The 23,478-nt window shown below is 51.4% G+C and overlaps 8 protein-coding genes across 8 annotated transcripts; 3 read left to right on the top strand and 5 right to left on the bottom strand.

Moving 5' to 3' along the window:
• Window positions 1–504: 504 nt before the first annotated feature.
• On the bottom strand, window positions 505–1,846 carry CONPUDRAFT_85100 (NAD(P)-binding protein). The gene is made up of 5 exons (XM_007775667.1): window positions 1,750–1,846; window positions 1,201–1,663; window positions 1,134–1,141; window positions 1,019–1,077; window positions 505–941 (listed from the first exon to the last, which is right to left on the bottom strand). The coding sequence occupies exons 1-5, from the start codon at window positions 1,775–1,777 to the stop codon at window positions 612–614; spliced, it is 888 nt and encodes a 295-aa protein (XP_007773857.1). The 5' UTR covers window positions 1,778–1,846; the 3' UTR covers window positions 505–611.
• Window positions 1,847–2,558: 712 nt separating this feature from the next.
• CONPUDRAFT_158628 (Aldo keto reductase) lies at window positions 2,559–3,961 on the top strand (the record flags this gene model as incomplete). Its single annotated transcript, XM_007775666.1, has 9 exons — window positions 2,559–2,585; window positions 2,646–2,792; window positions 2,846–2,889; window positions 2,948–3,133; window positions 3,199–3,333; window positions 3,383–3,439; window positions 3,492–3,597; window positions 3,661–3,791; window positions 3,850–3,961. 9 exons carry the CDS (start codon window positions 2,559–2,561, stop codon window positions 3,959–3,961), a joined length of 945 nt encoding a protein of 314 aa, XP_007773856.1.
• A 345-nt stretch (window positions 3,962–4,306) lies between these two features.
• CONPUDRAFT_131304 (Aldo keto reductase) lies at window positions 4,307–6,073 on the top strand. The gene is made up of 10 exons (XM_007775665.1): window positions 4,307–4,432; window positions 4,504–4,640; window positions 4,697–4,843; window positions 4,900–4,943; window positions 4,996–5,181; window positions 5,236–5,370; window positions 5,419–5,475; window positions 5,527–5,632; window positions 5,690–5,820; window positions 5,872–6,073. The coding sequence occupies exons 2-10, from the start codon at window positions 4,614–4,616 to the stop codon at window positions 5,972–5,974; spliced, it is 936 nt and encodes a 311-aa protein (XP_007773855.1). The 5' UTR covers window positions 4,307–4,432; window positions 4,504–4,613; the 3' UTR covers window positions 5,975–6,073.
• Window positions 6,074–6,358: 285 nt separating this feature from the next.
• Window positions 6,359–7,378, top strand: CONPUDRAFT_131302 (NAD(P)-binding protein; the record flags this gene model as incomplete). The annotated part of the gene is made up of 4 exons (XM_007775664.1): window positions 6,359–6,804; window positions 6,865–6,872; window positions 6,944–7,002; window positions 7,064–7,378. Exons 1-4 carry the CDS (start codon window positions 6,392–6,394, stop codon window positions 7,376–7,378), a joined length of 795 nt encoding a protein of 264 aa, XP_007773854.1. The 5' UTR covers window positions 6,359–6,391.
• A 301-nt stretch (window positions 7,379–7,679) lies between these two features.
• Window positions 7,680–10,378, bottom strand: CONPUDRAFT_111629 (NAD(P)-binding protein). The gene is made up of 5 exons (XM_007775663.1): window positions 10,334–10,378; window positions 9,826–10,266; window positions 9,761–9,768; window positions 9,654–9,712; window positions 7,680–9,588 (listed from the first exon to the last, which is right to left on the bottom strand). Exons 1-5 carry the CDS (start codon window positions 10,360–10,362, stop codon window positions 9,265–9,267), a joined length of 861 nt encoding a protein of 286 aa, XP_007773853.1. The 5' UTR covers window positions 10,363–10,378; the 3' UTR covers window positions 7,680–9,264.
• Window positions 10,379–10,413: 35 nt separating this feature from the next.
• Window positions 10,414–11,638, bottom strand: CONPUDRAFT_169098 (uncharacterized protein). Its single transcript, XM_007775662.1, has 4 exons — window positions 11,525–11,638; window positions 11,305–11,465; window positions 11,089–11,241; window positions 10,414–10,984 (listed from the first exon to the last, which is right to left on the bottom strand). Exons 3-4 carry the CDS (start codon window positions 11,204–11,206, stop codon window positions 10,584–10,586), a joined length of 519 nt encoding a protein of 172 aa, XP_007773852.1. The 5' UTR covers window positions 11,207–11,241; window positions 11,305–11,465; window positions 11,525–11,638; the 3' UTR covers window positions 10,414–10,583.
• Window positions 11,639–12,876: 1,238 nt separating this feature from the next.
• Window positions 12,877–19,672, bottom strand: CONPUDRAFT_169097 (WD40 repeat-like protein; the record flags this gene model as incomplete). The annotated part of the gene is made up of 22 exons (XM_007775661.1): window positions 19,657–19,672; window positions 19,440–19,592; window positions 19,034–19,362; window positions 18,785–18,890; window positions 18,358–18,729; window positions 18,185–18,303; window positions 18,092–18,126; window positions 16,442–17,246; window positions 16,350–16,387; window positions 15,385–16,285; window positions 15,284–15,322; window positions 15,203–15,232; window positions 15,090–15,143; window positions 14,956–15,029; window positions 14,782–14,899; window positions 14,617–14,728; window positions 13,676–14,220; window positions 13,595–13,624; window positions 13,484–13,537; window positions 13,345–13,418; window positions 13,169–13,286; window positions 12,877–13,116 (listed from the first exon to the last, which is right to left on the bottom strand). Exons 5-22 carry the CDS (start codon window positions 18,458–18,460, stop codon window positions 12,877–12,879), a joined length of 3,489 nt encoding a protein of 1,162 aa, XP_007773851.1. The 5' UTR covers window positions 18,461–18,729; window positions 18,785–18,890; window positions 19,034–19,362; window positions 19,440–19,592; window positions 19,657–19,672.
• Window positions 19,673–22,389: 2,717 nt separating this feature from the next.
• On the bottom strand, window positions 22,390–23,240 carry CONPUDRAFT_76904 (uncharacterized protein; the record flags this gene model as incomplete). The annotated part of the gene is made up of 4 exons (XM_007775660.1): window positions 22,390–22,576; window positions 22,630–22,777; window positions 22,986–23,154; window positions 23,205–23,240. 4 exons carry the CDS (start codon window positions 23,238–23,240, stop codon window positions 22,390–22,392), a joined length of 540 nt encoding a protein of 179 aa, XP_007773850.1.
• Window positions 23,241–23,478: the final 238 nt, after the last annotated feature.

The following is a 23,478-nucleotide window of genomic DNA, read 5'->3' as shown; positions in this document are numbered from 1 at the left end:
CCGCGCCCTTCCGAACTCCGATCCGCTCGGCCGTCGCTCCAATTTGCTGCGACGACGCGCGCGTACTAAACGCGAACCCGTTCCACGTCGTCCTTCGAGAGACGTGCAACTTTTCACCTGCCCAGAGAGCACTCATTCAATCAGCAATCTATACTAAGGAACTCGCAAGCTTGGTTGCGTGCGGTCATCTACCGAACATATCCTCCGTATTCCTCCCACTCGAGCTTCTCAACCCCGTCCTGCAGCACCGAGTCTGCTAATAGTGCGTCTTCTTCCTCTCCTCCCCATCAAGTTTCACGCGTGCTTCAACTTGAATCCTTTGTTAGTGTAGTCTCAGGTCGCAACCAACTTATGCTCAAGAGTTTTGCTTGTTGAGGGAGGGAGCGACAGAGGTCAATAGGTGAGTACGCATGTTTCTTTGCGTCTCGAAACCAGGATGAACAACGTGTATCACGACTTCGTACATCCGACACGAGGCCGCTGGCGCTTGTGTATGACCTGCAACAGTTTTATCTTCTCTCTGATTTTTCCTGTCTACGTCCTACAAGTCATTAACTGACTTATCAACTCTTTAGGTTGCCACTTTACTGTAAAACATACACATGCCCCTACTATATGCGTGCTCCCGTTCCCGAAAACCCCTCCGACCAGCTTTGATACGCGTCCGCATCCTCCTTCAGCCGGGTTGCGCGTTCGCGCATCCTGTCCGCCGCGATCACATGCAACGGGAAGCGCAGCGGCGGGCCCTCGATGTGTACCAGCTTCTCGACGACCTTGACGCCCTCGGCAGGGTCTGCGAAGATCGGTGGCGGATTCGTCAGGAAGTGGCGGAACTTGGACGAGGCGGAGTCGGGCGCGGCGTATGCAGGGTGTTGTTCGGGTAGCCACTGGTTCGTGCCAACGAAGGAGGTGAGGAAGGGACCAGAGCAGATGACGGTTACCTGAACGGGAGCAGAAGAATGCTCGTTAGATGAAGTGGGGGGAGAGTGAAGAGCTGGAGGGAATGGAGACAGCGCACCTTGATATTCCAGCTCGGGTCAAGTTCTTGGACAAGCGAATCGCTGAGGCCGTCGAGTGCTACAGTTCATCGTGAGTACATCATCCGCGACACCTACTCTTGCGAATCGACTCACCATGCTTACTACCAGCCCCGACCCCCTGATCAGCCTCCGTCCTGTCCGTGACATTCAAAGCACTCACGAAGCAGCATAGAACCCCGCGCATGGCCTCCCATTGACGCCCAACGTGCTCGACGTTTGCAAAAGCCTCCCGCCATATCCCTTCGGATTCACTTCTCTAAAGAACTTTACCGCCTCCCCACTCACATACGCAGCCCCCCAGAAATTGGTGTCGAAAGCCTTCTTTGCATCCTCCATATAGCCCTCGTTGTCCATCAGGCTCTCTACCTCGCCGAGAATGTTCACGCCCGCGTTGTTGAACACAACATCCAGCCTTCCGAACTTCTCCTTGACGTGTGCAAACGCAGCGACAACCTGCGCGCGCTGCGAGACGTCGAGCTGGACGACATCAAGCTGCGAGGAGGGGTACTTCGATGAGAGATGGGAGATGGCGGAGGGGTTACGGAGAGTCGCGATCACGGTGTCGCCTTTGGAAAGGAGGTACTCGGTCATGGCGAGGCCGAAACCTGAAGAGGCGCCGGTGACTGTATTCAGGCGTAGATGAGGAAAGGTGGTTACATGGGCACGTCACGGTAGATCGATGAGCGGACTGCGCTAAATTACTACTTACTGAGCCAAATTTTCGAACTGTTCGCCATGAGATTGAGGGTGATATGCGTCGTCGAGTACTGAAAGGAAGGACAAGTTCAGGGTAGTATCACCTCGCCCGCTGTCCCTCTTATAGATATTGGACGCGGCACAGGTCGTCGAACCCCAAAAGCTCAACATGGAAAAGACCCACGACATGGAAACTCACGACCACCGAGAATCAATGGCGAGTCGCCAGGAGTCGCCCCATGATCTCGTGAATGTCGATATCACGCTGATGTCACGCCCGCGGCCTTGCAATCTCCCATGGACGCGTAAGGCGTCGGCGTCGTCGAACACATCAGCGAGCTGAGGTCAAGATAGACTGATTTGTCAGCTCAGGGGTATATTTGCCTTTTTTGGCAATGACTGCATTAGAGCGGAACCTGCTCGTCAACACTCAAAGCGCCCCTCAACATCTTCTAGCGGCCCCGAGGTATTGCTCCAATTTCATAGCCCAAGCTGTTATGAAATCCAATTCCTCTCATGACTCTGTTTAGCTTCATTCTCTCGATCGACTAACAGTGATCAGCCTCAACCCAGATGCGGCTGAATCCAATTTCATCTTGTGTCTTTGTCAGTTGTTGCCGAAACATGAGCTCGATCACCTTGATCGAGGGGAAACTTTTAGACTGCAAGGGCTATCGACAACTGACGTAGGGCTCAGCTTTGTCTCCGCCACCGAGACCTATCCACTACGAAGCTGTGACCCTATTCCTCGGAGACGCCTAAAATAGAGGGCAGAAGGCTGCCCAACACCATGACTCTTCCTTCTTACATTCAGCGTACATCATGTCGTCGCGTATTCCTCTCATTTACGTGCGTAGCTGTTTGCGTGATATCATTCATCCCTGCCGTTGATTCCTTCCAACTTCATAGGGCTGTGGTCTTTTCGGCAAAGAGGGCACCCTATTTGCGCAGATACATGATCTGGAAGAATGCCAGAAGATAATCGATGGCTTTACCGCTAGGGGTCACAAAATAATGGACACGTCAAGAGTTTACGGGAATGGATCAAGTGAGGAGGTGTGTCCAAGGCAGAAGCGTGCAGTTGTCAGCTACTTATGTCGCGAACTCAGTTCCTCGGTCTGCTAGACCTGAACAAGGCGATGGTCGATACGAAGTGCAGATGTCTTTTACAACATCATTCCGTCAAAATTCTTATCGAATGTTAATTACAGAGCGTATCCAGTTACTCCCGGTGACGCCGCTCCGGTCAAGCTACGCGAATCTCTCAACACCTCAATTCGTGTCCTAGGACCTTATGGCAGGAGGATCCGCGTTTTCTTCCTACACGTTCCGGACAGGAGTGTACCTTTTGAGGAGACGTTGAGTGAGGTGGACAAGATGTACCGAGATGGCCTTTTGTGAGTTCACTAGCAGCCGTCAATACCTCGCTACTCGTTGCTCACGAGGATCCAAAATGCCGAAGCGAGGAGTTTGGCCTCAGCAACTTCTACTGTTGGGAGGTCGCCGAGATTGTTGCGATTGCAAAGGCAAGGGGATGGATTCGGCCTACGGTCTACCAAGGCCCACACAATGCTCTCGAAAGAGATGTCGAGTCCGAGTATGCCTCTTTCCTGTACGCTCGTGAGCTGTTTAACGGATGTGGACAGGTTGATCCCCTGTCTCCGCAAACACGGGATCAGATTTCATGCGTATAGCCCTATGGCGTAGGTCCACTTGTTATCGTCTACTTTTATTCACTCATTTCATGTAACTTAGGCGGGGCCTGCTATCCGGCGTCAAGCCAATTGCTGCTCTGCACCCCATAGCGAGCGCGCGCTACTCACCTTACGCCGCCGCTTTTGACCGATATGTTGAGATACTAGTAGGGCAAGCCACGATGTTATATTACTTACTCACTCATGCTATGCTGGGGTGCACTTTTTAGAAAAAGTACCACCTCACTGGCGCACAAGTGGCGCTCCGATGGATTCAACATCATAGTCAGCTTACACCGGATGACGCTGTCATAATCGGTGCAAGTACGATCACCCAACTTGAGGAAAACCTTGATGCAAGGTATGTCATTGAAGTTGTGTCTTTCGCATCTTTTGACGCGTTAAATATTTAGTTGTAGCGAGCAAGAGCCCCTGCCACAGGAGCTTCTTGATGCGTTATCTGAGCTGTGGATGGAACATCAAGGGCGCGCTCCGTCATATGCGTTTCCAGTTGTGCACCGAGGCAAATAATTACCATGTAATAAGAGCTGAAAAAGAAGGATCACAGGTGCTGTCCTCGAGTTAACATTGGTATACTCCGAGAGCCTAGGCGCGGATGTGTGTTCGAACTTCGAAACATCCTCCTGGCTTTTGTTTCCGAGCTCCGATTAAACTCCGATCCTGCGGCACGTCGCTCTGACCCGAGTTTAAGCGCCCAAGCAGAGCGCTGTTAGCTTGTCACTCCCTCTGATGCCTCAGGCCTCCCTCAGGCCTCCCTCAGGCCTCCCTCAGGCCTCAGCCTTAAGGCCTGTAAGGCATCGGCGTTGTCTGGCGGCCCAACGCATCATCCAACCTCACCAATCGCCAACTACAGTACTCACCTCAAAGCTGTATATGACTCTACGTCGCTTTGTCGATTGGCACCGCCCGTTGATTCATGCCCAAATACGGCCCAATTTTCCCTTGATCTTTGTCATCTCCCGGCGAAGCCTTCACTTGGGTGTCAGTGGTTTGGTTATACGCCGACGTTGAGGGGCTTTGGAGTGGATGTTGATGGCTAACGCGTCCCTCAGCATTACTCTCTCCGCAAGGGCTTGGCCTACTTCAATGCCCACGATCCTAGTTGATGGAGGTGGTTAAATAGCTCGAGTCAGCTCGAGCTTGCACTCCGACTGCCCTCAACATGTCTTCTCGCGTCCCTCTTATCTACGTGCGCGCTCATTTGTACATCATCGTTCCCGTTGCTGACCACCTCCACATTCGCAGGGTTGCGCGTCCTTCGGCAAAGAGGGTACACCCTCTACACGCATTCACAGCCTGGAGGACTGCCAGAAGATGATAGATTGTTTTACGGCGCGAGGCTACAAAGCACTCGACACGTCGCGTCGTTATGGCCTTGGAACGAGCGAAGAGGTGCGTCCTCTAGACAATCCACTTACATCGTCTCGCTTACTGATTGATGGCCGTAGTTTCTCGGTCAGCTGGATCTGAAAGATGCCATACTTGACACGAAGTACGTCCTTCGCGTTTCATCTCAGAGCATATTCTTACATCTTGTTTCGCAGGGCATGCCCAGTTGTTCCAGGCGATGCCGTCCCAACAAAACTTCGCGAATCACTTGATACCTCTATCCGTGTCCTTGGGCCTCACGGCAAAAAGATCCGTGTCTTCTTTCTGCACGCACCAGATAGGAGCGTTCCGTTCGAGGAGACGCTGAGCGAGGTGGATAAGATGTTTCGTGAGGGAATGTTGTGAGTTCAGCGCAATTCCTCACTTCACCTGTCGCTAACGATGACTGCCGAAAGCGAGGAGTTTGGTCTAAGTAACTTCTACTCCTGGGAGGTAGCCGAGTTCGTCGGAATTGCGAAGGTGAAGGGGTGGATCCAGCCCACGGTCTATCAGGGCCCATACAACGCTCTCGAAAGAAACGTTGAAACCGAGTATGTAAGCTGGCAACCTCTTTTGAGATGGGACTAATATAGACACAGGTTGATGCCTTGTCTTCGCAAGCACAAAATCAGATTTCACGCGTATAGTCCTTTAGCGTAGGCCCCATTCATGATGTATGCTTCATATACTCACGATACGACGTTCAGACGTGGCCTATTGTCCGGCTCCAAGCCAACAACAGATATGTCACAGATACTGAGCATGCGATACTCGCGTTACACAGCCGCTTTCGATCAGCTATCTGAACTGCTGGTGAGTCAAACGATGTTTCGTTACCTCTAATTGTACTCATCGATATGTCTACCTCAGCAGAAGCACGGCCTAAGCGGCCCCGAGGTAGCGCTCCGATGGATGCAGCACCATAGTAGACTCACACCAAGCGACGCTGTCATCCTCGGTGCGAGCAGTGTCACCCAGCTTGAGGCAAACATCGACGCCAGGCAAGTTATGTCTAGTCCCCGTTCATTCCATATTTTTATACCTGCTTCTAGCGAGAAAGGGCCGTTGCCGCAGGAGGTCGTCGAAGCACTGTCTGAGCTATGGACGGAGAACCAAGGACGTGCTCCTCCGTATTATGTACCTATCGCGTATTGAGGCGCACAAGCACTCTCTAACCTTGTCCCGGGATCGCTAAGTAATGTGATCGCATATGGATAACCTTCCAGATGACTATACCGTGACCATCGAATCCTCACGGGGAGGAGCATTTAAATTATGTGACTCTATGACCTTACTGATCGCGGTTCTCCTCTACGAAACGTGGGCATAGGGTGCGTCAAGAATAGCACATAGAGCCTCCGGACCGATATTCCGATAGAAGTCCAAGCGCCATCGGATACCCGCGTTGAGGATCCCTGTGATAAGTGCTTTCATCACTTGAACATTATGTCTCTTCCTCCCAGTCAGAAACGTCCGAGAGTATGGCTTGGTGAGGACATCCGCAAAATCCACGGTGTTGGTGTCACTGACCATTCGCAAGTTACTGGCTCATCTTCCGGTTTCGGGCGTTACATGACGGAACTCCTCCTCGAAAAAGGAGACATCGTCGTCGCCACACTGCGCAAGCCCGAGGCTCTGTCTGACCTTACAGCTACATACCCGTCTGACAAGCTCCTCGTTCTTAAAGTCGACGTGACCAAAAGCGAAGATGTGCAGGCAGCGTTCTCGCGGGGTTTGGAAGCGTTCGGATGTATCGATGTCGTGTTCAACAATGCTGGCCAGAACATCCTCGGCGAACTCGAGTCGATGGACGAACAAAGCGCAAGGATTATCATGGAAGTCAACTTCTGGGGCGCAACGAACGTCACGAAGGAGGCGATTAGGGTGTTTCGAGAAGTGAACAAACCTAGCGGCGGTCGGCTGCTGCAGGTGTCGTCTCGAGGAGGTCTAGTGGGTATCCCCGCGTCTCCGTACTACTCTGCGTCGTGCGTCGATGTTCTCGTTAGAAATGAACTGCACTACTCACTCGCACTCTTTTACTTTAGGAAATTCGGTGTGTAGCTCACCCCTCAGCGCTCAGTCGTTACTGCTTGCGTTCGCTGACGAAGCGGTCCCAATCTTCAGCGCTGGAGGGTTTGACAGAGTCCGTCGTCCAAGAGCTGCGTCCAGAGTGGAACATCAAGGTGCGTTGTTTCCTCAGAGGAAGCCCCCAGAGCGAAAGCTAACAAAGCGGCGACTTGCAAGGTGTCAATCATCGAGCCCGGTCCGTTCCGCACCGAGATTTTCACGGTGAACGTTCGGGACGTACCGCAGCACCCCGCGTACGCTGACCCGTCCCTGCCTGGATCACAGACACTCCAGCGTATCAAGGCGGGAAATCCAGACGGAGACGCTCGAAAGGCGGTGGAAGTCATCGAGCGGTTGACGCATCTTGAGAATCCGTCGCTTCGGCTGCCGTTGCATAGGAAGACGTTTGCTTCCCTGAGGGAAAAGGTGCAGGAGTTGAATAAAACGGCGGATGACTGGGAAAGTTGGTCGGATGGCATTTATCTAGAGTAACATACTTTCATTATAGCGAGTAAGTGCGCGATGCTGTCAAAAGCCCATCGTAACGCTAGTGGCATTTGAAAATCCGATTCCCACGCCATTTCCGACGGTCTTCATGGTTTCCTTCTTTCGAGTCGACTCCTTTCCGCTTCGCCTGAAGCTCTTGCAGAGCACGTCGGTCTCAAGTAGGGTGAGTAGGCAATGTTTCATCGTAACGCACCCAACTAAGAATATTGATAGCTTAGCCAGCTCGCAACATGTCAGTTGCCGGCCTGCCCTCGGAGCTGCTCATAGCAATCTTTAAGGAGTGCGTGGCTCTGGCTCACGATCAGGACAGATGTGCTTGGCAGTTCCACTTCTGCGAGACATCATGTCTCTTGTACTGGATCAACGTCACCTATGTCTGCCGCCATTGGCGCGCCGTCGCCCTTGAGTGCCCGGCGTTATGGACCCGTCCTGTTATCGCGCTTCCCCGGCGGGCGGCTGAGATGCTGTCCCGCGCGGGGAGTAGCCATGTTCAAGTGTCGGCACATCTCAGGTTTCAAAACAAGGATGCTGTAGAACTGGTGCTAGCAAGCACAGGTTGCACGGATGAACTGGTCCTCGATGTCGACTTTGAATCGCTCACCGCAGTCATCAAGGAGCTCGTAAAACAAGGCCGTGCGAATCAAAGCAGGGAGGCATGCCTCGAAGCACTAAGCTTGAGGTGTACACCAGGCTTTTGGCCACCTATCTCCGAAACTCAGCTGGTCGACACTAGCAGGCTCAAGCGACTGCATCTGGATTCGCCAAGCTTCGATATTGATTCATGTTTTCTGGAGGGCATGTCGGCGCTTGAAGAGCTCGCACTTTGTTCGGCTCTCGCACAGATAAAAGGAATCGAGGATCGTCGTCTGGAAATGCCGTGTCTGAAACGACTCCACGTCATGGATTCCATTTATCAATGCCAACGTTTATTGTTTTCCCTTCGACTTACCCGTCCCTTGGACTCCTTCGGGCTAGACGACGCATATCGCTCTACTCCTCCGCGTCCATTTCTTTCAGCCAGCCGCGAACTTTTTGTTACGCACCATTCCATCACGGGACTCGCTGATGGCACAGCTCTCGACCTCTCTGGGTACCATTCCGTTCTCTGCCTCGGGACACCAAGGTTCCGCAATGATTCCACCAATCTATATTTAGCCGCTTGGCCGCAGAACCGAGCCACCATGAGCGCTTCTCGGCTCGTCTCACTTGCTCACGCCAGCAAGCTAACACCCTCCCCTCCCCTTTCCAGTCCAGCCTTTGACGCTAATTTGACCACTCCTTTCCTTGAGCCGCCTCCGTCTATTTATATGGGATCAGCCTTCCGCGGTGAGGCTATCAACATAGTGGCAGAGCTGTCGCATACATTTTCGCTGCGTTCTGTGGTGCACCTCGATATCCAGCAGTCGGGCCAGCGCTTCCCTGACTTTTCATACGCAACCCTTTCCGCAATCTTCAGCTCAATTCCCTCGCTGATATCGTTGAAAGCATCACACATCAATCTCGTTTGGCTCGTCGACGCCCTTCTACCTCCGAAAGGTTCTCCCGCGGATGACGTTCCGGTACCGCTGCTGGAGGTGCTCTCGCTGCCCGACGTCGATTTTGCGCCCTTCGGACAACCTCACGTTGATTCTCTGGCATCGTGCATAGTTGCTCGCGCTGCCCAAGGATGCATTCTACAAAGATTGACTGTTGAAAGATGCATGAACATCGGGCCCGAAGCATGGCCCACGCTCGAGGCATTACCTCTGGTGCTCGAGCCGCGCGAGCTCCAACCTACCAATTGATATCTAATCTAACGATGTACTATCACTCTTGGTTCTTCAAAGTATTGCCGGATATTGTTCACACATCGTAAACTGCGTCAGTGAAACCTACTTTGCGGCTTCTATATCAAGGTCATCCGACCACGACTCATAACTATCCAACTCGCTCATATACCCATGCACTTTTTTCCGCACTATCGGCAACAGCGTCTTACCCAGCAGCAAGCGCCGGGGCGGGTTCTCGAGACGCGAAAGCCGTTCCACCTGCACAATAGCCTTCTCTGCATCGCCCGTGACCCTCGAACTCATGAGAAACTTGCGGATCTGCCAGCTAGCAAACTCTTTGCCGTCATATGCTGGATGGTTTGGAGTGATGTTGACGTTTTCTCCGAGAATCTTCGTGCGAAAGGCGCCGAATTGAACGATGGTGACCTGAGCATGCCAGATGATGGTGCGTGAGCCTGCCTAAGGACTACGTGATTGAGCTGTAGGTTCACCTTGATGTTCCAAGAGGGGTCAACTTCGTCCATTGCTGCCTCACTGAGACCCTCTAATGCTGGACAAGAGTCAATGACCAGACACCCAGATTCTGACGTTTGCGTACCGTGTTTACTGCGAGCTTTATGTTAAAGACCTTCTCGAGCGTTTCATAGAGCAACGGTCACTCACGTTGCACAATAATACCCGTTCGCTGGGGTGCCCAATGCCCCTGCCCCTGACGATGCCTGAATGAGTCTTCCGCCCCGGGGCTTGTTTTCTTCCCTGAACACCCTCAAGCTCTCCTGAGTGACGTGGGAGGCACCCCAGAAATTAACCTCGAACATGGCGCGTGCATCCTCTTCGCTTGTCGCCTCAATCTCAGCTAGCAACAGCACGCCTGCGTTGTTGAACACAATGTCAATCCGGCCGAAGTGATCGAACGCCTTCGCAAATGCGTCCTTGACTTGATCGCGCTTCGTCACATCGAGTGCGATGGGTAGAAGTCTCTCAGCAGAGAAGACAGAGGTAAGATAGGCGATGGCGTCGGGCTTGCGCAGCGTCGCAACGACTTTGTCGCCTTTCTTGAGCGCGAGCTCGGTCATGAGGCGTCCAAACCCAGATGATGCGCCAGTAACTGGTGGGTGCAATTGATTCTAGCGCATGAGTACCCTTGGCTCCTACGCTGCGAAATTGGCACGTACTGAGCCAAATCCTGGAAGAATCCATTATGGTATGGTATGCTATGGTGTCGTGTGTGCAATGATCAGTCGTTTCGATAAGAATGTGCGCTATTTATGAGTTAGCCAGCACTCGTGCAGCCGTATTGACTCAACTCCGAGTCATTGATACGCTAGTTTGTCAGCATACATTAGTCATGCAGAGTGGCAAAGTCCGTTATGCGAGGTCAAGTCTCGGGTCAAGTGCGACGTTGCCCGTTACCAATATCGTCAATGGAAAGGTGTAGTAGCTTTATCATAAAGCGAGACAAGACAAGACGTGGGCATGAACATATCCGAAAACACTAAAATCTCACCAGCTCTGCCAACTCTTCTCCGTCTGCTTGTGCCCCGCAACGCTGATCCTGAAGTTGCCACCAGCTCCGGGTTGAGACACGGCTGGTCGCACACGTAGCAGCAATAAATGTCTGCGTCATCATCCAACGCGGTGGTGTCAAACTTCACGCGCACTGCGCATTCCTTCTTCTCCTGAGCTTCTCTGTGTGTTGGGATGGGGATAATAAATCTCGACTTCCTGCGCTGGGGATGCAGCACTGTGGGCGGCGATACTCCGCAGGTGAGATAGAAACAGAAGTTCGAGGCGACATCGCATGAGTAGTATGTTGCGAGACCTGTATTGCGTCAGCAAGCCTCTCTTCAATCGAGATGCCAGAGGGGGATGGAAAATGGAGATGCGGAGGGAAAGAGGATAATGCGGAAGGAAGAAGGGACGCACCTTCAGCTAGAATCAATCCGCTCTTCTGCAATTGCCCGAGGAGAAGCGTGTTTGCACGCGGTGAGCTCCTTCCTGCCCCACTCCGCCTCAGTCCCACTGCGCGCGGCGAACTTGGCATATATGACGGCGTGGATGAGGTTCCCGTGGCTCGATCTATCATACGCCCGATAATTGTGAGGAGGTATGCTACACGAACGTACAGCTGGAGAGGCGTACCTGATCCCAAGTTCAGAGGTAGCGTCCATCGGTGGTGTTTGGTCCTCGAAGCCTGACCGTCGTCTTGTTCGTATGTTCGTCCTCTTTCCAGTCGGGTACGACCTCAAGGTTGATAATCTTTGCTGGAGGTTCACTTCGGTCACTTCGGGCATCCTGGAATTCTATGAGAATGGTGGGCTTCAATGCGCATTCCCAACGTGAGCGACAGCTGGATAGGCACCTCTGGGACACACCCGACCATTCACCTCCTTTTGCTGGTGCATGATGCTGACGGTAAGCCGATGATGTTATTTCTAGAAGTACGTTCGGACGTGCTGCCGCGCATTGCTAAGGCATCCGCCGTTTGGCACATGAAACGCATGTCTACCCCGCGCTCATCGTCCTGTTGGCGACATCAAAGTACAAAGGGAGGCGTGGTCAGGCGAGGTGACTGGGTAAATAAAGCGAAACATGCCTTGCTATCGAAGCACTTCCTCATTGTGTACAGATTCGATCCCGGGTTTGAGAAAGGCGGGACATCATGGATGGTGCTCAGCGTCATTAGGGGTCTATCACCTAATTCTCGCGGGCTTCGGATGAAGCGCCGATGTCCCGACCCCAAACGCGCTGTCCCAAGAATACTCCCGAATGGATCAACCTGCTAGTAAACCTAGCTCTTGTACGACACACTCAACATGGGTGGATCGGGGAATACGTTACGCAGGCAACTCGACGAGATCCCTCCAATCTCACTTCCTTCTTGACTTGCCCGGCATCCTTTCCTTGGTACAGCAATCTTCGATTTCCACGCAAATGAGAGGAGCAAAAGCGAGTAAGTGGTACAGCACGGTAGGTGACACATATCGTCCCTCGTACGAGTTCATCCTTCTCTACGTTCGAGATTGGCCAGCCCTTAACGTGCTGAAGAAAAGTAACATGGGATGCAATGCATCGCATGTTCTGTTCAACTCGTGGCGTGCGCGCGCGCGCTCGCGTGGTGCATATACATGATGGACGTAATAGGGGTTCAGCGCTCCTACGAATGTTGAGAGTTGACGAGTGCGGTCGAACATATTCGAAGGCAGATATTCAAGGGTGAGTTGTCCCATGCGAGCCTCTTCTCCATCTTGTTCCTGCATACGACAAATCCACGCATAAGGCCTTTTCTCTACCTGGACTTGTCTTCGCTTTTACGGCCTCGGTCAACCCTTCCTCGCGAACAATGGATTGATCCTCACTGAACGCCCTCATTTTATCCAATGATACTATGCACGGTAATCTTGATCAGTCACGCTAACAACAACGTCCTCGATGCATTTATGCGTAGCTCGTTTGTACCTCATCCATTTCTCCATTTACTCTGATCAAAATCTGGGCCAACGTGCAGCTTATTCTAAAACTATGGTTAACGATGTAACATCTTCATGGCGTCGCACGGGTGACAAGAGAATGCCTGTTAGAAATCGCTATATATACAAGGTATGCACTCCATGCACCGCTAGTTGGGTACATCAGCGGGAATCTTTCAAACTTTGCCTATACGAACCGCCTCTTTCCCCCTTTCTACCTCCAGCTACCTGCCATTCACCACGTTCACGCCGTCATCTCGATATTCTCTTCAGCTTGACGATCGCGGCCGCGGAACCTATCCAAATTCAATCGACTCAACACAGCCCTCACGCAGCCTACTTTCATCTCAGTCTCCTCGAGGCCATTGGGCCCTTCGTTTTCATGCTCGCTGCCATCTGAGTCGCTATCCGAGTGATCTTCCTCTCGGCGAGCCGCCCTTCCCCGGCGGGTATTCCTTTCTGGAGAGGGCGCGGCGCGAATACGCTGTGACTGCAGTGTGAGTCTAGGTCAGTGAAGTTTGAGTGGGGGCGTTTACCAATCTCATTGTCGCAGGAGATACAACGACGGGCATTGCAAGTCGCGAGCGCCAGCGAGTAGCGAAGTTACTGGGCCTTTGCGGCTCCGCTGCTTCCTGTCCCGAAGCAGACGCGGAGCTGGAGCGATCTTCGGTCAGTAGTCTGTCGACGAAATCCCAATACAATGTCTACTGACTTAGTGAATCTGCGCGCGCGACGGGTGGACCTGGAGTTTCTCGAGTTCGTCTTCTTTCTTGAACAGCGGTCGCCCTGAAAACCATGCACCACGTGAGTACTTCGCCACCCGGGCGGAAACCATGCGGCGATTGTCTTACATCCTGACCCTCAATTTGAGCTATGAACGCACGATGTCGCGGTACTGCTGACATCTGTAACAAATTCCCGGACATATGAAGCGCGCATTCAAATGCACGAGCAAGACTCACATTCATGAAGCTCTCGATGGAATCAGCCCTCTGCCAGCTCATGAGGTAGATTCCGAGTGGTGGAGCCAATGTTGGGCTCACCTGCACCCGTCTGGAAGGCGACACGGCATCTCGGGCGGAGGTTCTCATCGCCGCCTTCCTAGGGGGCAATGGTGTAAAATCAGTTTCAGCTAGGTGAAAATGGTGGTACTGCGGCTCCACCTTTGGGAGAAGAACACTCCCCGTCTCGACGTCCCACAGTCTGATATCTCCTTCCATGGTGCCGCTCACAATTTCTGTGCCATCGGGAGAGAACGCTGCAGTTTTAACGGTTTGATCGTGCCGTATAGACTGATAGAGCTCCCCGGTATTGGTGTCCCATACTTCCAAGGTTTCCCCGACCACGCTCAGGAACTTGGTTCCGTCGCTAGAGAAGTGCACGCAGTTGACCCACTGGTCGCCTTTACACAAACCAAAGTACGGCTCTCCGCGTGATAGGTCCCAAATATTGACCGCATTATCTTCCTCTTTGATACGTTGTAACCCGCTCAGCAACTGTGCTCCGTCAGGTGAAAAGCAAACTGATGCAACTTTACCGCCGGAATGCAACGGTTCTGCCACTGCCGCATACGTCTGAAGGTCCCAGACTGTATCAGTGTGAAGGAGAATGTGAGCTCACCAAAAATTTGTACAGAACCAATGTTGCTCGGCAGATCCTTGATGAGATTTAATATAACATAAAGATGAGTCGTTTGATAACGCGATTTTACTACTCTTACAAAGGTGGAAGTATGAATGGTTTTCGGTATGCCATGCACCAATTTTCTGCAGTCCTCAGTGTTTTTTTCGTACACGATCGGGTAGTAACTAGGCGTACTGACCACTAAGGCCATGCTTGTCACCCAGTTTCTCCTTCAAAATGCTGCCATTTTATGAGGCCATCCCAGCATTCGCTGTAGCCGCGTCGGTGCGACCGCGAGGTTTGGGAGAACGAACGCAGCAGAAGAGAGACGCGATGCATCCAGCTTTCTGTCCAACGTCACCTGCTTGCTGCTCGTGCTCATCTTCTCCACTTTCGTGGCTATCTAAGCTGTATACGTCCGGTAATCGTTCTCTAGGGCGTGGCTGGCTAGACGACGATGCGGCAACGTTGCGCTGTAAGGTTCAGCTTAGCAATGACCAGACCACAGTAATGCAGGGCTTCTTACTGGATTCATCCTACCCGGGGAAACTGTCACTGGGAGCGTGATGTGTTGACTCCAGCGAGGAATAATCCGATTTATCCAGCGAGATTTTGCTTTTTCCTCGGCTGAGTCGAATGTAGAACTGTGGAGTGTTAATCAGTAGCTTGCCAGAACATCTTTGCGACGTGGTATACTGACTCAGGCAATCCGTCCCCCCGCCTGTTGGGCTTGAAAGCTTTGGTATTCCCTTTCTTCTTCGAGTGGCGAGTGCTCTACAACCATGTTTAATATGGGTATTTTTCCCCAACGCACAGAGTTCACGGATATCTTACGTTCGGAGCTCCAACTTGCCCAATGAAATCCCGCCTTCGTGGAATAGCTGGCATCTGCGAGGATTTCGAGCTGTAATCCGGATACACAGAGAGAACATGCGTATGAAACTTACATTCATGATGCTGTCAGTAGATTCAACCCTCTGGCAGCTCGTCAGCTAAAATCAGAACGGCAGGGTCAAAAGTGGGCTCACATGCACCCGTTGGGAAGGCGACTTCTCATCAATGTCTTCCTAATGGGCAATAATGTACGTTTAGCTAATACTCGGTGAAGATGGTAGTACTGCGACTCTACCTTGGGAAGAAGAAGTCTCCCTGTCTGGACGTCCCACAGACTCATTTCTCCGCTGTCTGTCCCGCTCACAACCTGCGTGCCATCAGGAGAGAACGCTGCAGCGCCGACGTGGTTGTCGTGTTGTATAGACTGAAGGAGCTCCCTTGTATTTGCATCCCAGACATTCACTTCTTCCATAGATGCGCCCAGAAACTTGGTTCCATCCCTAGAGAAGTGCACACATTGAACTTGTGAGGCACGTCTGACACCAAAGATAGTTTCTCCTGGTCTGCGCGAGAGGTCCCATAGATTGACCGTGTTATGTGCCCCCTCGTTCTTACGCGACCCACTCAGCACCTGTGATCCGTCATGTGAGAAGCAAACCGACATAAGTGTGTCACCGGAATCCGCTAGCTCTACTACGACCCCATACGACTGAAGATCCCATATACGGATATTTTTGTCGTCGGATGCGCTCGCTAGCAGGGAACCGTCAGCCGAGATGCTGAGCGAGGTAACTCCCTTGGTGTGGCCATTCAAAATATGCAGAGAGGATCCAGAGCGGACGTCCCATATATATATATTATGATCCTGGCATCCACTGGCGAGACGGGCCTCATCCGGAGTGAAACATACAGCTCGAACACCGGATGGTTGCTTGAGAGAATGTTTGACGACAAATGTCTTGTGTTTGACTTCCCAGACGCGCACTGTCTTGTCCAATGACGCACTTGCCAAAAGACTTCCACTGTGTGAGATGTCTATATCCTCCACTGAGCCTGCGTGCCCAGCGAGAGGCTTGCATATCTCATATCCCTTTTGCATGTCCCATATACCGACGGTGTCATAAATTGTAGCAACTGCAACTTGCTTTCCATTTGGGAACCAAGAGATGGCGTTGACCTGGCTGTAAGCATTCATACTGTATAACGCGACGTTGAACCATCATACAATGTAGCAATATTACATTGAAAAAAGACACATACGCTAGCGGTTTGTGGATCTTCGACATGCTTGTGAGTATCTACGTGAGGGATTTTGTGAGATATACTAGACAAAAGTATAATCCAAGCCTGACCTTTGGAAGCACTGGCTCCAGTGTACGCATGCTCCAGATACGCACCGACTCATAGGCGAACGAAGCGAAATGCTCGCCATCGGGCGAGCAAGTGACTCCGGGTGCACCATGATCATGTCCATAGAGCGGCTTCAATTTCGTGTCTCCCCCATCAAGCTCCCAGACACGGATCGACCTGTCATCCGAGCAGCTAAGGAGACGCGATCCGTCGCGAGAGAACGAGACGCCATTGACACAGCTCCTATGACCTTCTAGTGGATCACATACTGGTGTGCCCGTGAGAGCATCCCAGAGACGAACGGTATGATCCTCCGAGGCACTAGCAATCACACGGCCGTCTGGAGAGTACTGGACACTCTGAACGCCGGCCCGGTGACCCCATGTGGGCTCGAAAACGAGTGTATGTCTGTCAACATTGTAGACGCGGATGAGGGAGTCATGGCACCCAGTCGCAATGTGGATACCATTCGGAGAGAAGGAGATGGATCTGACGGGATTAGGGTGTTCTATGGATGCAATGCACTTGCCAGTATTTGCGTCCCAGAGCTTTAGATAAGAATCCGACCCTGCACTTGCGATGATGGCACCGTCAGGAGAATACTGAACAGCTGTAACCCAATCCTCATGCCCTTCAAGCGGTTCCATGACCATCTCGTGCGTGTTTGTATCCCAGATTCGAATAGATTTGTCGTCGAAGCTGCTCACGAGATGTCTTCCATCCGGAGAATAAGCAATGGCGTTGACCGACGCAGCATGCCCGTCCAGAGGCTTCCCGAGCTGACGACCTGTATTAGCTTCCCATATCCTGATTGTCATGTCATCAGAACCTGTTGCTATACACTTTCCGTCGGGTGAGTATGTGAGTGTCAAGATTTCGTCTGTGTGACCTTTGAACGGCTCGAATGCGTCACCATCCATCGAGCACTGAGCTTGTTGGGAAGATTCGAGGGGGTGACTGATAAACGCTGCTGATGAGAACGAGAAGAGATCGAAGGTCGAGAGTACGAGCGGTGAGTGTTGTATGCAGAGCGCGGTCCACGTGGAGCACACACAGTCGCGCGGGACGGTTCCAGTGTGAGGTTCCGCGCGATGAGTCGCTAAGAAGATCCCAAAAGTCGGAACACACAGCAGGTGTTATTGAAGGTTGGAGTTCGAGTGAGTCGTCAGACGAGGGAGGTAAGATACGACTCTGTTAAGAGAACTAAGGCTAAGTACTACATCGTGTATTCAATAGTGGTTACACACTATCTACTGTGTAACCAAGGTAATGGACTACAAGGGAATCCGAGAATAAAGAGTACAAGGTCTCAATGGCGACCTTGTTCGAGGATTTGTTTCTTGTAACGATTCGTCTTCGACAGACGGCTTGTATTTGAGGAACGCCTTGTTCACTCGATTAGCACTAATGGCTGTGCTCGGATCGTTGGGGCGGGTCACCGACCTTACATCCAGCGCCTATTACCTGCACTTCTGGGCGCTTATGTGAACAGCAGCGCGGTCATGTACAGTAAACACACCATGATACTATGTATGTTCTCCGTGATCCTTTGCTATCACAATGTATCATACACGCTTTTGTCAAATTTTTATCAATGCGGCCTTGACTTCTTCCTCGCCCCAGCCAGTACTTAAACCTGCTCAAACACATACATGTAAGCCAGCCGCTTCAGCTCATCCACACTCTTCTACGCGATCGCAGTTAGTGGACGAGAATTATGAGTTTAGATGAAGGAGAGGGCTTACCGTTTCCCCGAGCGCCTTACGGGCCTGTGCCTGCGTGAAACCTATCGAGACCAGCATCGCGGATCCACCAGCCGCTGCGCTTCCAGCTGCTCCACCAAGATCAAGTGGCGCATCAATGTCTACGCCTGCATCAGATCGTATTCAAAATTCTATTGAGTAGATGAGAGACACACCAGGATCCTCCATATGCCCGAACAACCACTCCATCGCCGCCTCAGCGCCAATGTTGCCCGTTGCGAACTGCGCACGCTGGCACCGGACCGTCAGGAATCCCATGCTCTCAAGCTGCGCGAGCGCTTCTGCGTCGAATTGCGGCTGTGACGCCACAGCGGGGTTATCTGCGGGCTCCTTCTCTCCCGGCTGGAGGCCACGTCCGAGATATGCTCATCTGCGACCTTGAGCATCTGGCACTCGACGCACTCCGCTGAGAGCAACTCCTTGCACGCTGTCAGTGTGCATCTGCCTTTGACGCGCCAAAATCATAGTACCGCGACGGGAAGGCGGGGAGTGAGAAGAGCGTTTGCACGACAGAGGCTATGTAGCAGCTAAATGATACGATTAATTCAGTTGAGAGAGACGCAAAATGTAGAAGAGACAGACCTTTTCCCAAGACTCGCGAGTCCCGTGTTGCCAGGGCCAAACACGGGTTCTAGTGCGGATTCGTCCTCGGTAGTGAGAAAGTTGAACGCGACGTTTGTTCGATTTGCTGTCACCCAAGCTACTGGTCAGCTCATCCTCGAAGATGACAGCACAGATAAGAAGAGGTGGGCAGATAGAAGCAAGGAGGGTAGATATATACAAGCAAGCAAGAACAGAGGGTGGATATATGTCCAAGTACCGAAAACTCACCAGCTCCGCCAAACTTTTCTCCGTCTTCTTCCGCAGTGCCACGTTTATCCCAAAGTTCCCCAGGCGCGCCGCGAGCTCCGGATCCAACCGCGGCTCGTTGCACGCATAGCAGCAAATGTCCGCATTGCCCTCCGGCGTAATCATCCCCAGCTTGACGCACGCTGCATGCTCTTCTTCCCCCAAGCTGCGATGGGTATTAAAGTGGGCGAGAACGTGACCGTTTCCCGGGTCCGGTATGCCGTATTGCGGGCGGCCGTAGCCCAGTGCACCATAGGTAAGGCAGAGCCAGAGATTGGAGGTGATGTCGCACGAATGGCACTTTGCGAGGGCTGCACGTCACGGTGAATGCAGCGTTGAGTCATAGCATCAAGAAGGGATGAACGAAGGATGAAGGAGAGGGATGCACCTTCGGACGGGATCGACCCGCTTTGCAGCTGCTCGAGGGGAAGTATGTGTTTGCATATAATGAGTTCCTGCTCGCCCCATACCGCTTCGGGTCCACTGCGCGCCGCGAGGTTGGCGTCTACGACGGCTGTGACGAGTCTCTCTGTACGCCCGGCTTAGCATCCGCCCGGAAAAGTTGAGGATGTATACGATGCGAACGTACAGCTGGAGAGGCGCACCTAGTCTCCATTTCAGACATCAATGTCCTGCCCGTCGGTAGTGTTTGGTCCCTAAACACTGAGTGTCATCCCCTCACTAGAAAAATACTCCAATACAATTTGCCAATTTAGTTAAAATACCATGGCTGAGTAGTTTAAATAATCTTTGCATACCTGTCCAAAAATTATCTGATCCAGGCACCGAGTTTTATTTAAAATAAAGTTTGTGAAAGTATGCTTATGATTCTGTGATGGGTGACAGCAGATATTTAAAATACAATCTGGTATAGCAGCCGAGTCATGAACCGGACTGGGCTGTCAAATGTGGCTCAGAATCTGAGCCGATTGCGGATTTTTGACAGCCCAGAAAGGCTATTAGCCAATAAAAACACGAGACAAGGAAAATCAAACAATTTTCATTGGGCAGCAAACCATTAATCAAATGCCTGTCAAACACCTGTCAAACACCATTCAAACGCCCGGCAAACACCTGTCAAACATCAGCTTGCCAGTTAAATGCCAGTCTATTGAACAAATATATTATATTGATTGGCATTTAACTGGTGTTTGACAAGTATTTGACGGGTGCTGGGATGATGTTTACCGGGGGTTTGACGTGCGTTTGATTGGCGTTTGAATGGTGTTTGCTGGGCGTTTGAATGGTGTTTGCCGGGCGTTTGAATGGTGTTTGCCGGGCGTTTGACAGGCGTTTGACAGGCGTTTGATTAATGGTTTGCTGCCCAATGAAGATTGTTTGATTTTCCTTTTCTCATATTTTTTATTGGCTAATAGCCTTTCTGGGCTGTCAAAAATCCGCAATCGGCTCAGATTCTGAGCCACATTTGACAGCCCAGTCCGGTTCATGACTCGGCTGCTATACCAGATTGTATTTTAAATATCTGCTGTCACCCATCACAGAATCATAAGCATACTTTCACAAACTTTATTTTAAATAAAACTCGGTGCCTGGATCAGATAATTTTTGGACAGGTATGCAAAGATTATTTAAACTACTCAGCCATGGTATTTTAACTAAATTGGCAAATTGTATTGGAATATTTTTCTAGTGCCTTCGTATACTTGTCTTCTTCACGCTTGGGCATAAACTCGAGCTTTGACGTCTTTCCTGATGGCTCGCCCTGACCGTCCTGACACCACAGACATTTTTGCATTTATCTCTGGGAAATATTGCTGAAAAGAGGCACGAAGATGGTAAACTTTTTCTATGAATTTTCACATTGGGGATAGGTGTTTGAAAAGGGTAAAATTTTCAATAGCAACCCGCGTATTTGAGCACAGAAAAGGCTTTCGAGAGCGTTGTTTGCCATTTTGGACGGGAAAGTTTATGATCCGACTCCGGATTAGGTATGCAGGGTGTCAAAGCAGTTTACCTTTTCAAATACGAAAATTTTGTGCAGAAAGTTTACCATCTTCACGCCTTTTTTCAGCAATATTTGCTAGAGATAAATGTGTAATTGTCTGCGGTGTGAACAACGAAAGAAGGAGGTATGCGCACACATTCTGAGAGGAACGTAGATGCGCGAGAATGCAAGTCACGTACCCTCCATTAACCTCCTTTCGTCGGCGCCTGACATTGTCTTAAACAGATGGTCACGGTGTTTCTGGAAATGCGAGCGGGCGTGATGCCGTGCTTCGCCGAGGCATCCACCGTTGAAGCAAGTCAAGTACAACGTCTATCCCTCGCTAGTCATCCTGTTGTCGACACCAAACAAAAACGGAGGCATGATGAGGGTGAAACAACCGGACGAGTATGATGAGTGAGACATGCCTGACTATCAAAGCGCTGCGTATACACAGCGGGAATAGCCCGATAAGTTCTCGGGACTTATGGTGGAAATATTGAAGACGTATTTTAACTTTGTTTTGCAGGAAAAGCGAGACTTATTTGGTACTTAGCGGGGAGATATTCTGATTAAATTATCTTTTGTGACCAAATTGGCCGTGTCAAGTGTGAATCGCCAAAATTTATTCAGAATGCGTCCTTGGTAAGTTCCAAAATAAGTCTCGCTGTCCTGGCAAAATTTCATTATATTGCATCCACAATATTTCCACAATAAATTCTGAGAACTTATTGGACTACTCCCCCTGTGTATACACATCGTTGTGCGCGTAGTCGATTCCGGGTTCGGGAAAGGTGAGAGTCGAGACAAAACTGGGCACTGGACGCGGGGTCGCCGGCGTCTATCGCTTAGTTCTCACGGGCTTCGGATGAAGCGCCGATGTCCCGATCCCAAAGGCACGCAGCCTCACGCAGCGCCAGCCCGTCCTTGCTTGGCAGCGCCAACTCTGGTACCAACTGCAGGAGTTGCTGACCCGCGTATATTCTCGACTAAACCTGACTAGACCACTCAGATTCTCTTGGCACTTGTACGACGAGCTCAACATGGGCGGCATCGGGCATCGAGCATTTCATTGAGCACGTCACACAGTCGACTGCTGTTGACGTGACCCCTCCGACCTCATTCTCTTGTTGACTTGTCTGACACGTTTCCCATGATTCAGCTATCTTCGGCGTCCGTGCGCATGAGAAGAGGAAAAGCGACTAGTTTATGTAGCACGGTAAGGGACACATATGTCGTCAGCATACGAGCTCACCGTGCTTTATTACAATATCAGCCAGTACAGAATGCTCTGCATCGCAAATCTGAGTTGATTCATGGTATGTTTGCGTTCAACGCTAAACGTTTGTCTGATGAGGATTGGTGCCCAAACGACCACTGCCCTGGTAAGGGCTCAGATCTGACGAGCGCCGACGCTCGTGTCCGACGTGGGCATCTTCAAACGCAGACATTCAACTTGAAGCATTAACGTAGTGTGTTCCCTACCGCGCTTTTTAGCACGCCGAAGCGCTGCATCCCGCAAACCCACGCGTAGGTCCATTTCACCACAATCCTGTCCTACGGCCTCGGTCGCTGCTTCCCTATTTCATACAGCGATACTACCCACGGAGGTACTGTACTAACAACTACCCACTGGGTACTTTCGTGGTAGCCCGTGCGTACTTCATCCGCCTCTGTGTTCATGCTGGTCAAAATCTGGATCCACGTATAACTCGTTTCGAACCCACGCCTAGTGGCGAACGCCGTATGCAACAGTGTGCGAGTGATTCCAGGAGCTTCTGCTGCAAATCGTCATGTACACAGGGTATGTATTTCCTCCACTGCCAGCGGGGTACACCAATGGAGATTTCGTTAAACGTTGCCTACATAAGCCATCATTTCCCCACGATCCACTTGCATAAGCCTGCCATTCATATGTTCATGCTCTCATCTCAATATTCTCTTCAGCATGACCGCCGCGCCCGCAGAGCTTGCCAGGATCCAACCGACCCAACGCAGCCCTGATGCAACCTATCTTCACATAAACATCCTCGGTGCCATCTTGTTCATCGTCTTCGTGCTCGCTGCCCTCTGAGCTGCTATCTGAGACATCCCCACCTTGATGAACAGCTCTTTCCCGACGGGTAGCCCCTTCCGAAGGGCCCCCGGCAAGATTTCGCTGTCAACGCCGTAAATCTGGGTTGTTTAAGGCTAAATGGGGCCACTTACCAGTTTCATAATGGCAGGGTGTACAATAACAGGCATGTTAAGTCGTGAGCGCCAACGAGAAACGGTGTTGGGTTGCGGTGTCTCTGTGCCTTCATGACCAGAAGCAGACCGGAAGCTGGAGTGGTCTTTGGTCGGTAATCTGCCAACAATCCTTCACGGTGTCCACTAACTTGCTCGACTGGCCCGCTTGCCGGTTTGACCTAGAATTCCGAGTGTTTGTTTTCTTTTTTGAACGGCGGTCGCCCTGCAAACCATGTGCCATGTGAGTGTCTCG

This window comes from Coniophora puteana (genome assembly GCF_000271625.1).
Source record: "Coniophora puteana RWD-64-598 SS2 unplaced genomic scaffold CONPUscaffold_15, whole genome shotgun sequence".
In the NCBI taxonomy this organism is placed as follows: Eukaryota; Fungi; Basidiomycota; class Agaricomycetes; order Boletales; family Coniophoraceae; genus Coniophora; species Coniophora puteana.
This window is presented reverse-complemented; position numbering and strand designations above follow the sequence as displayed.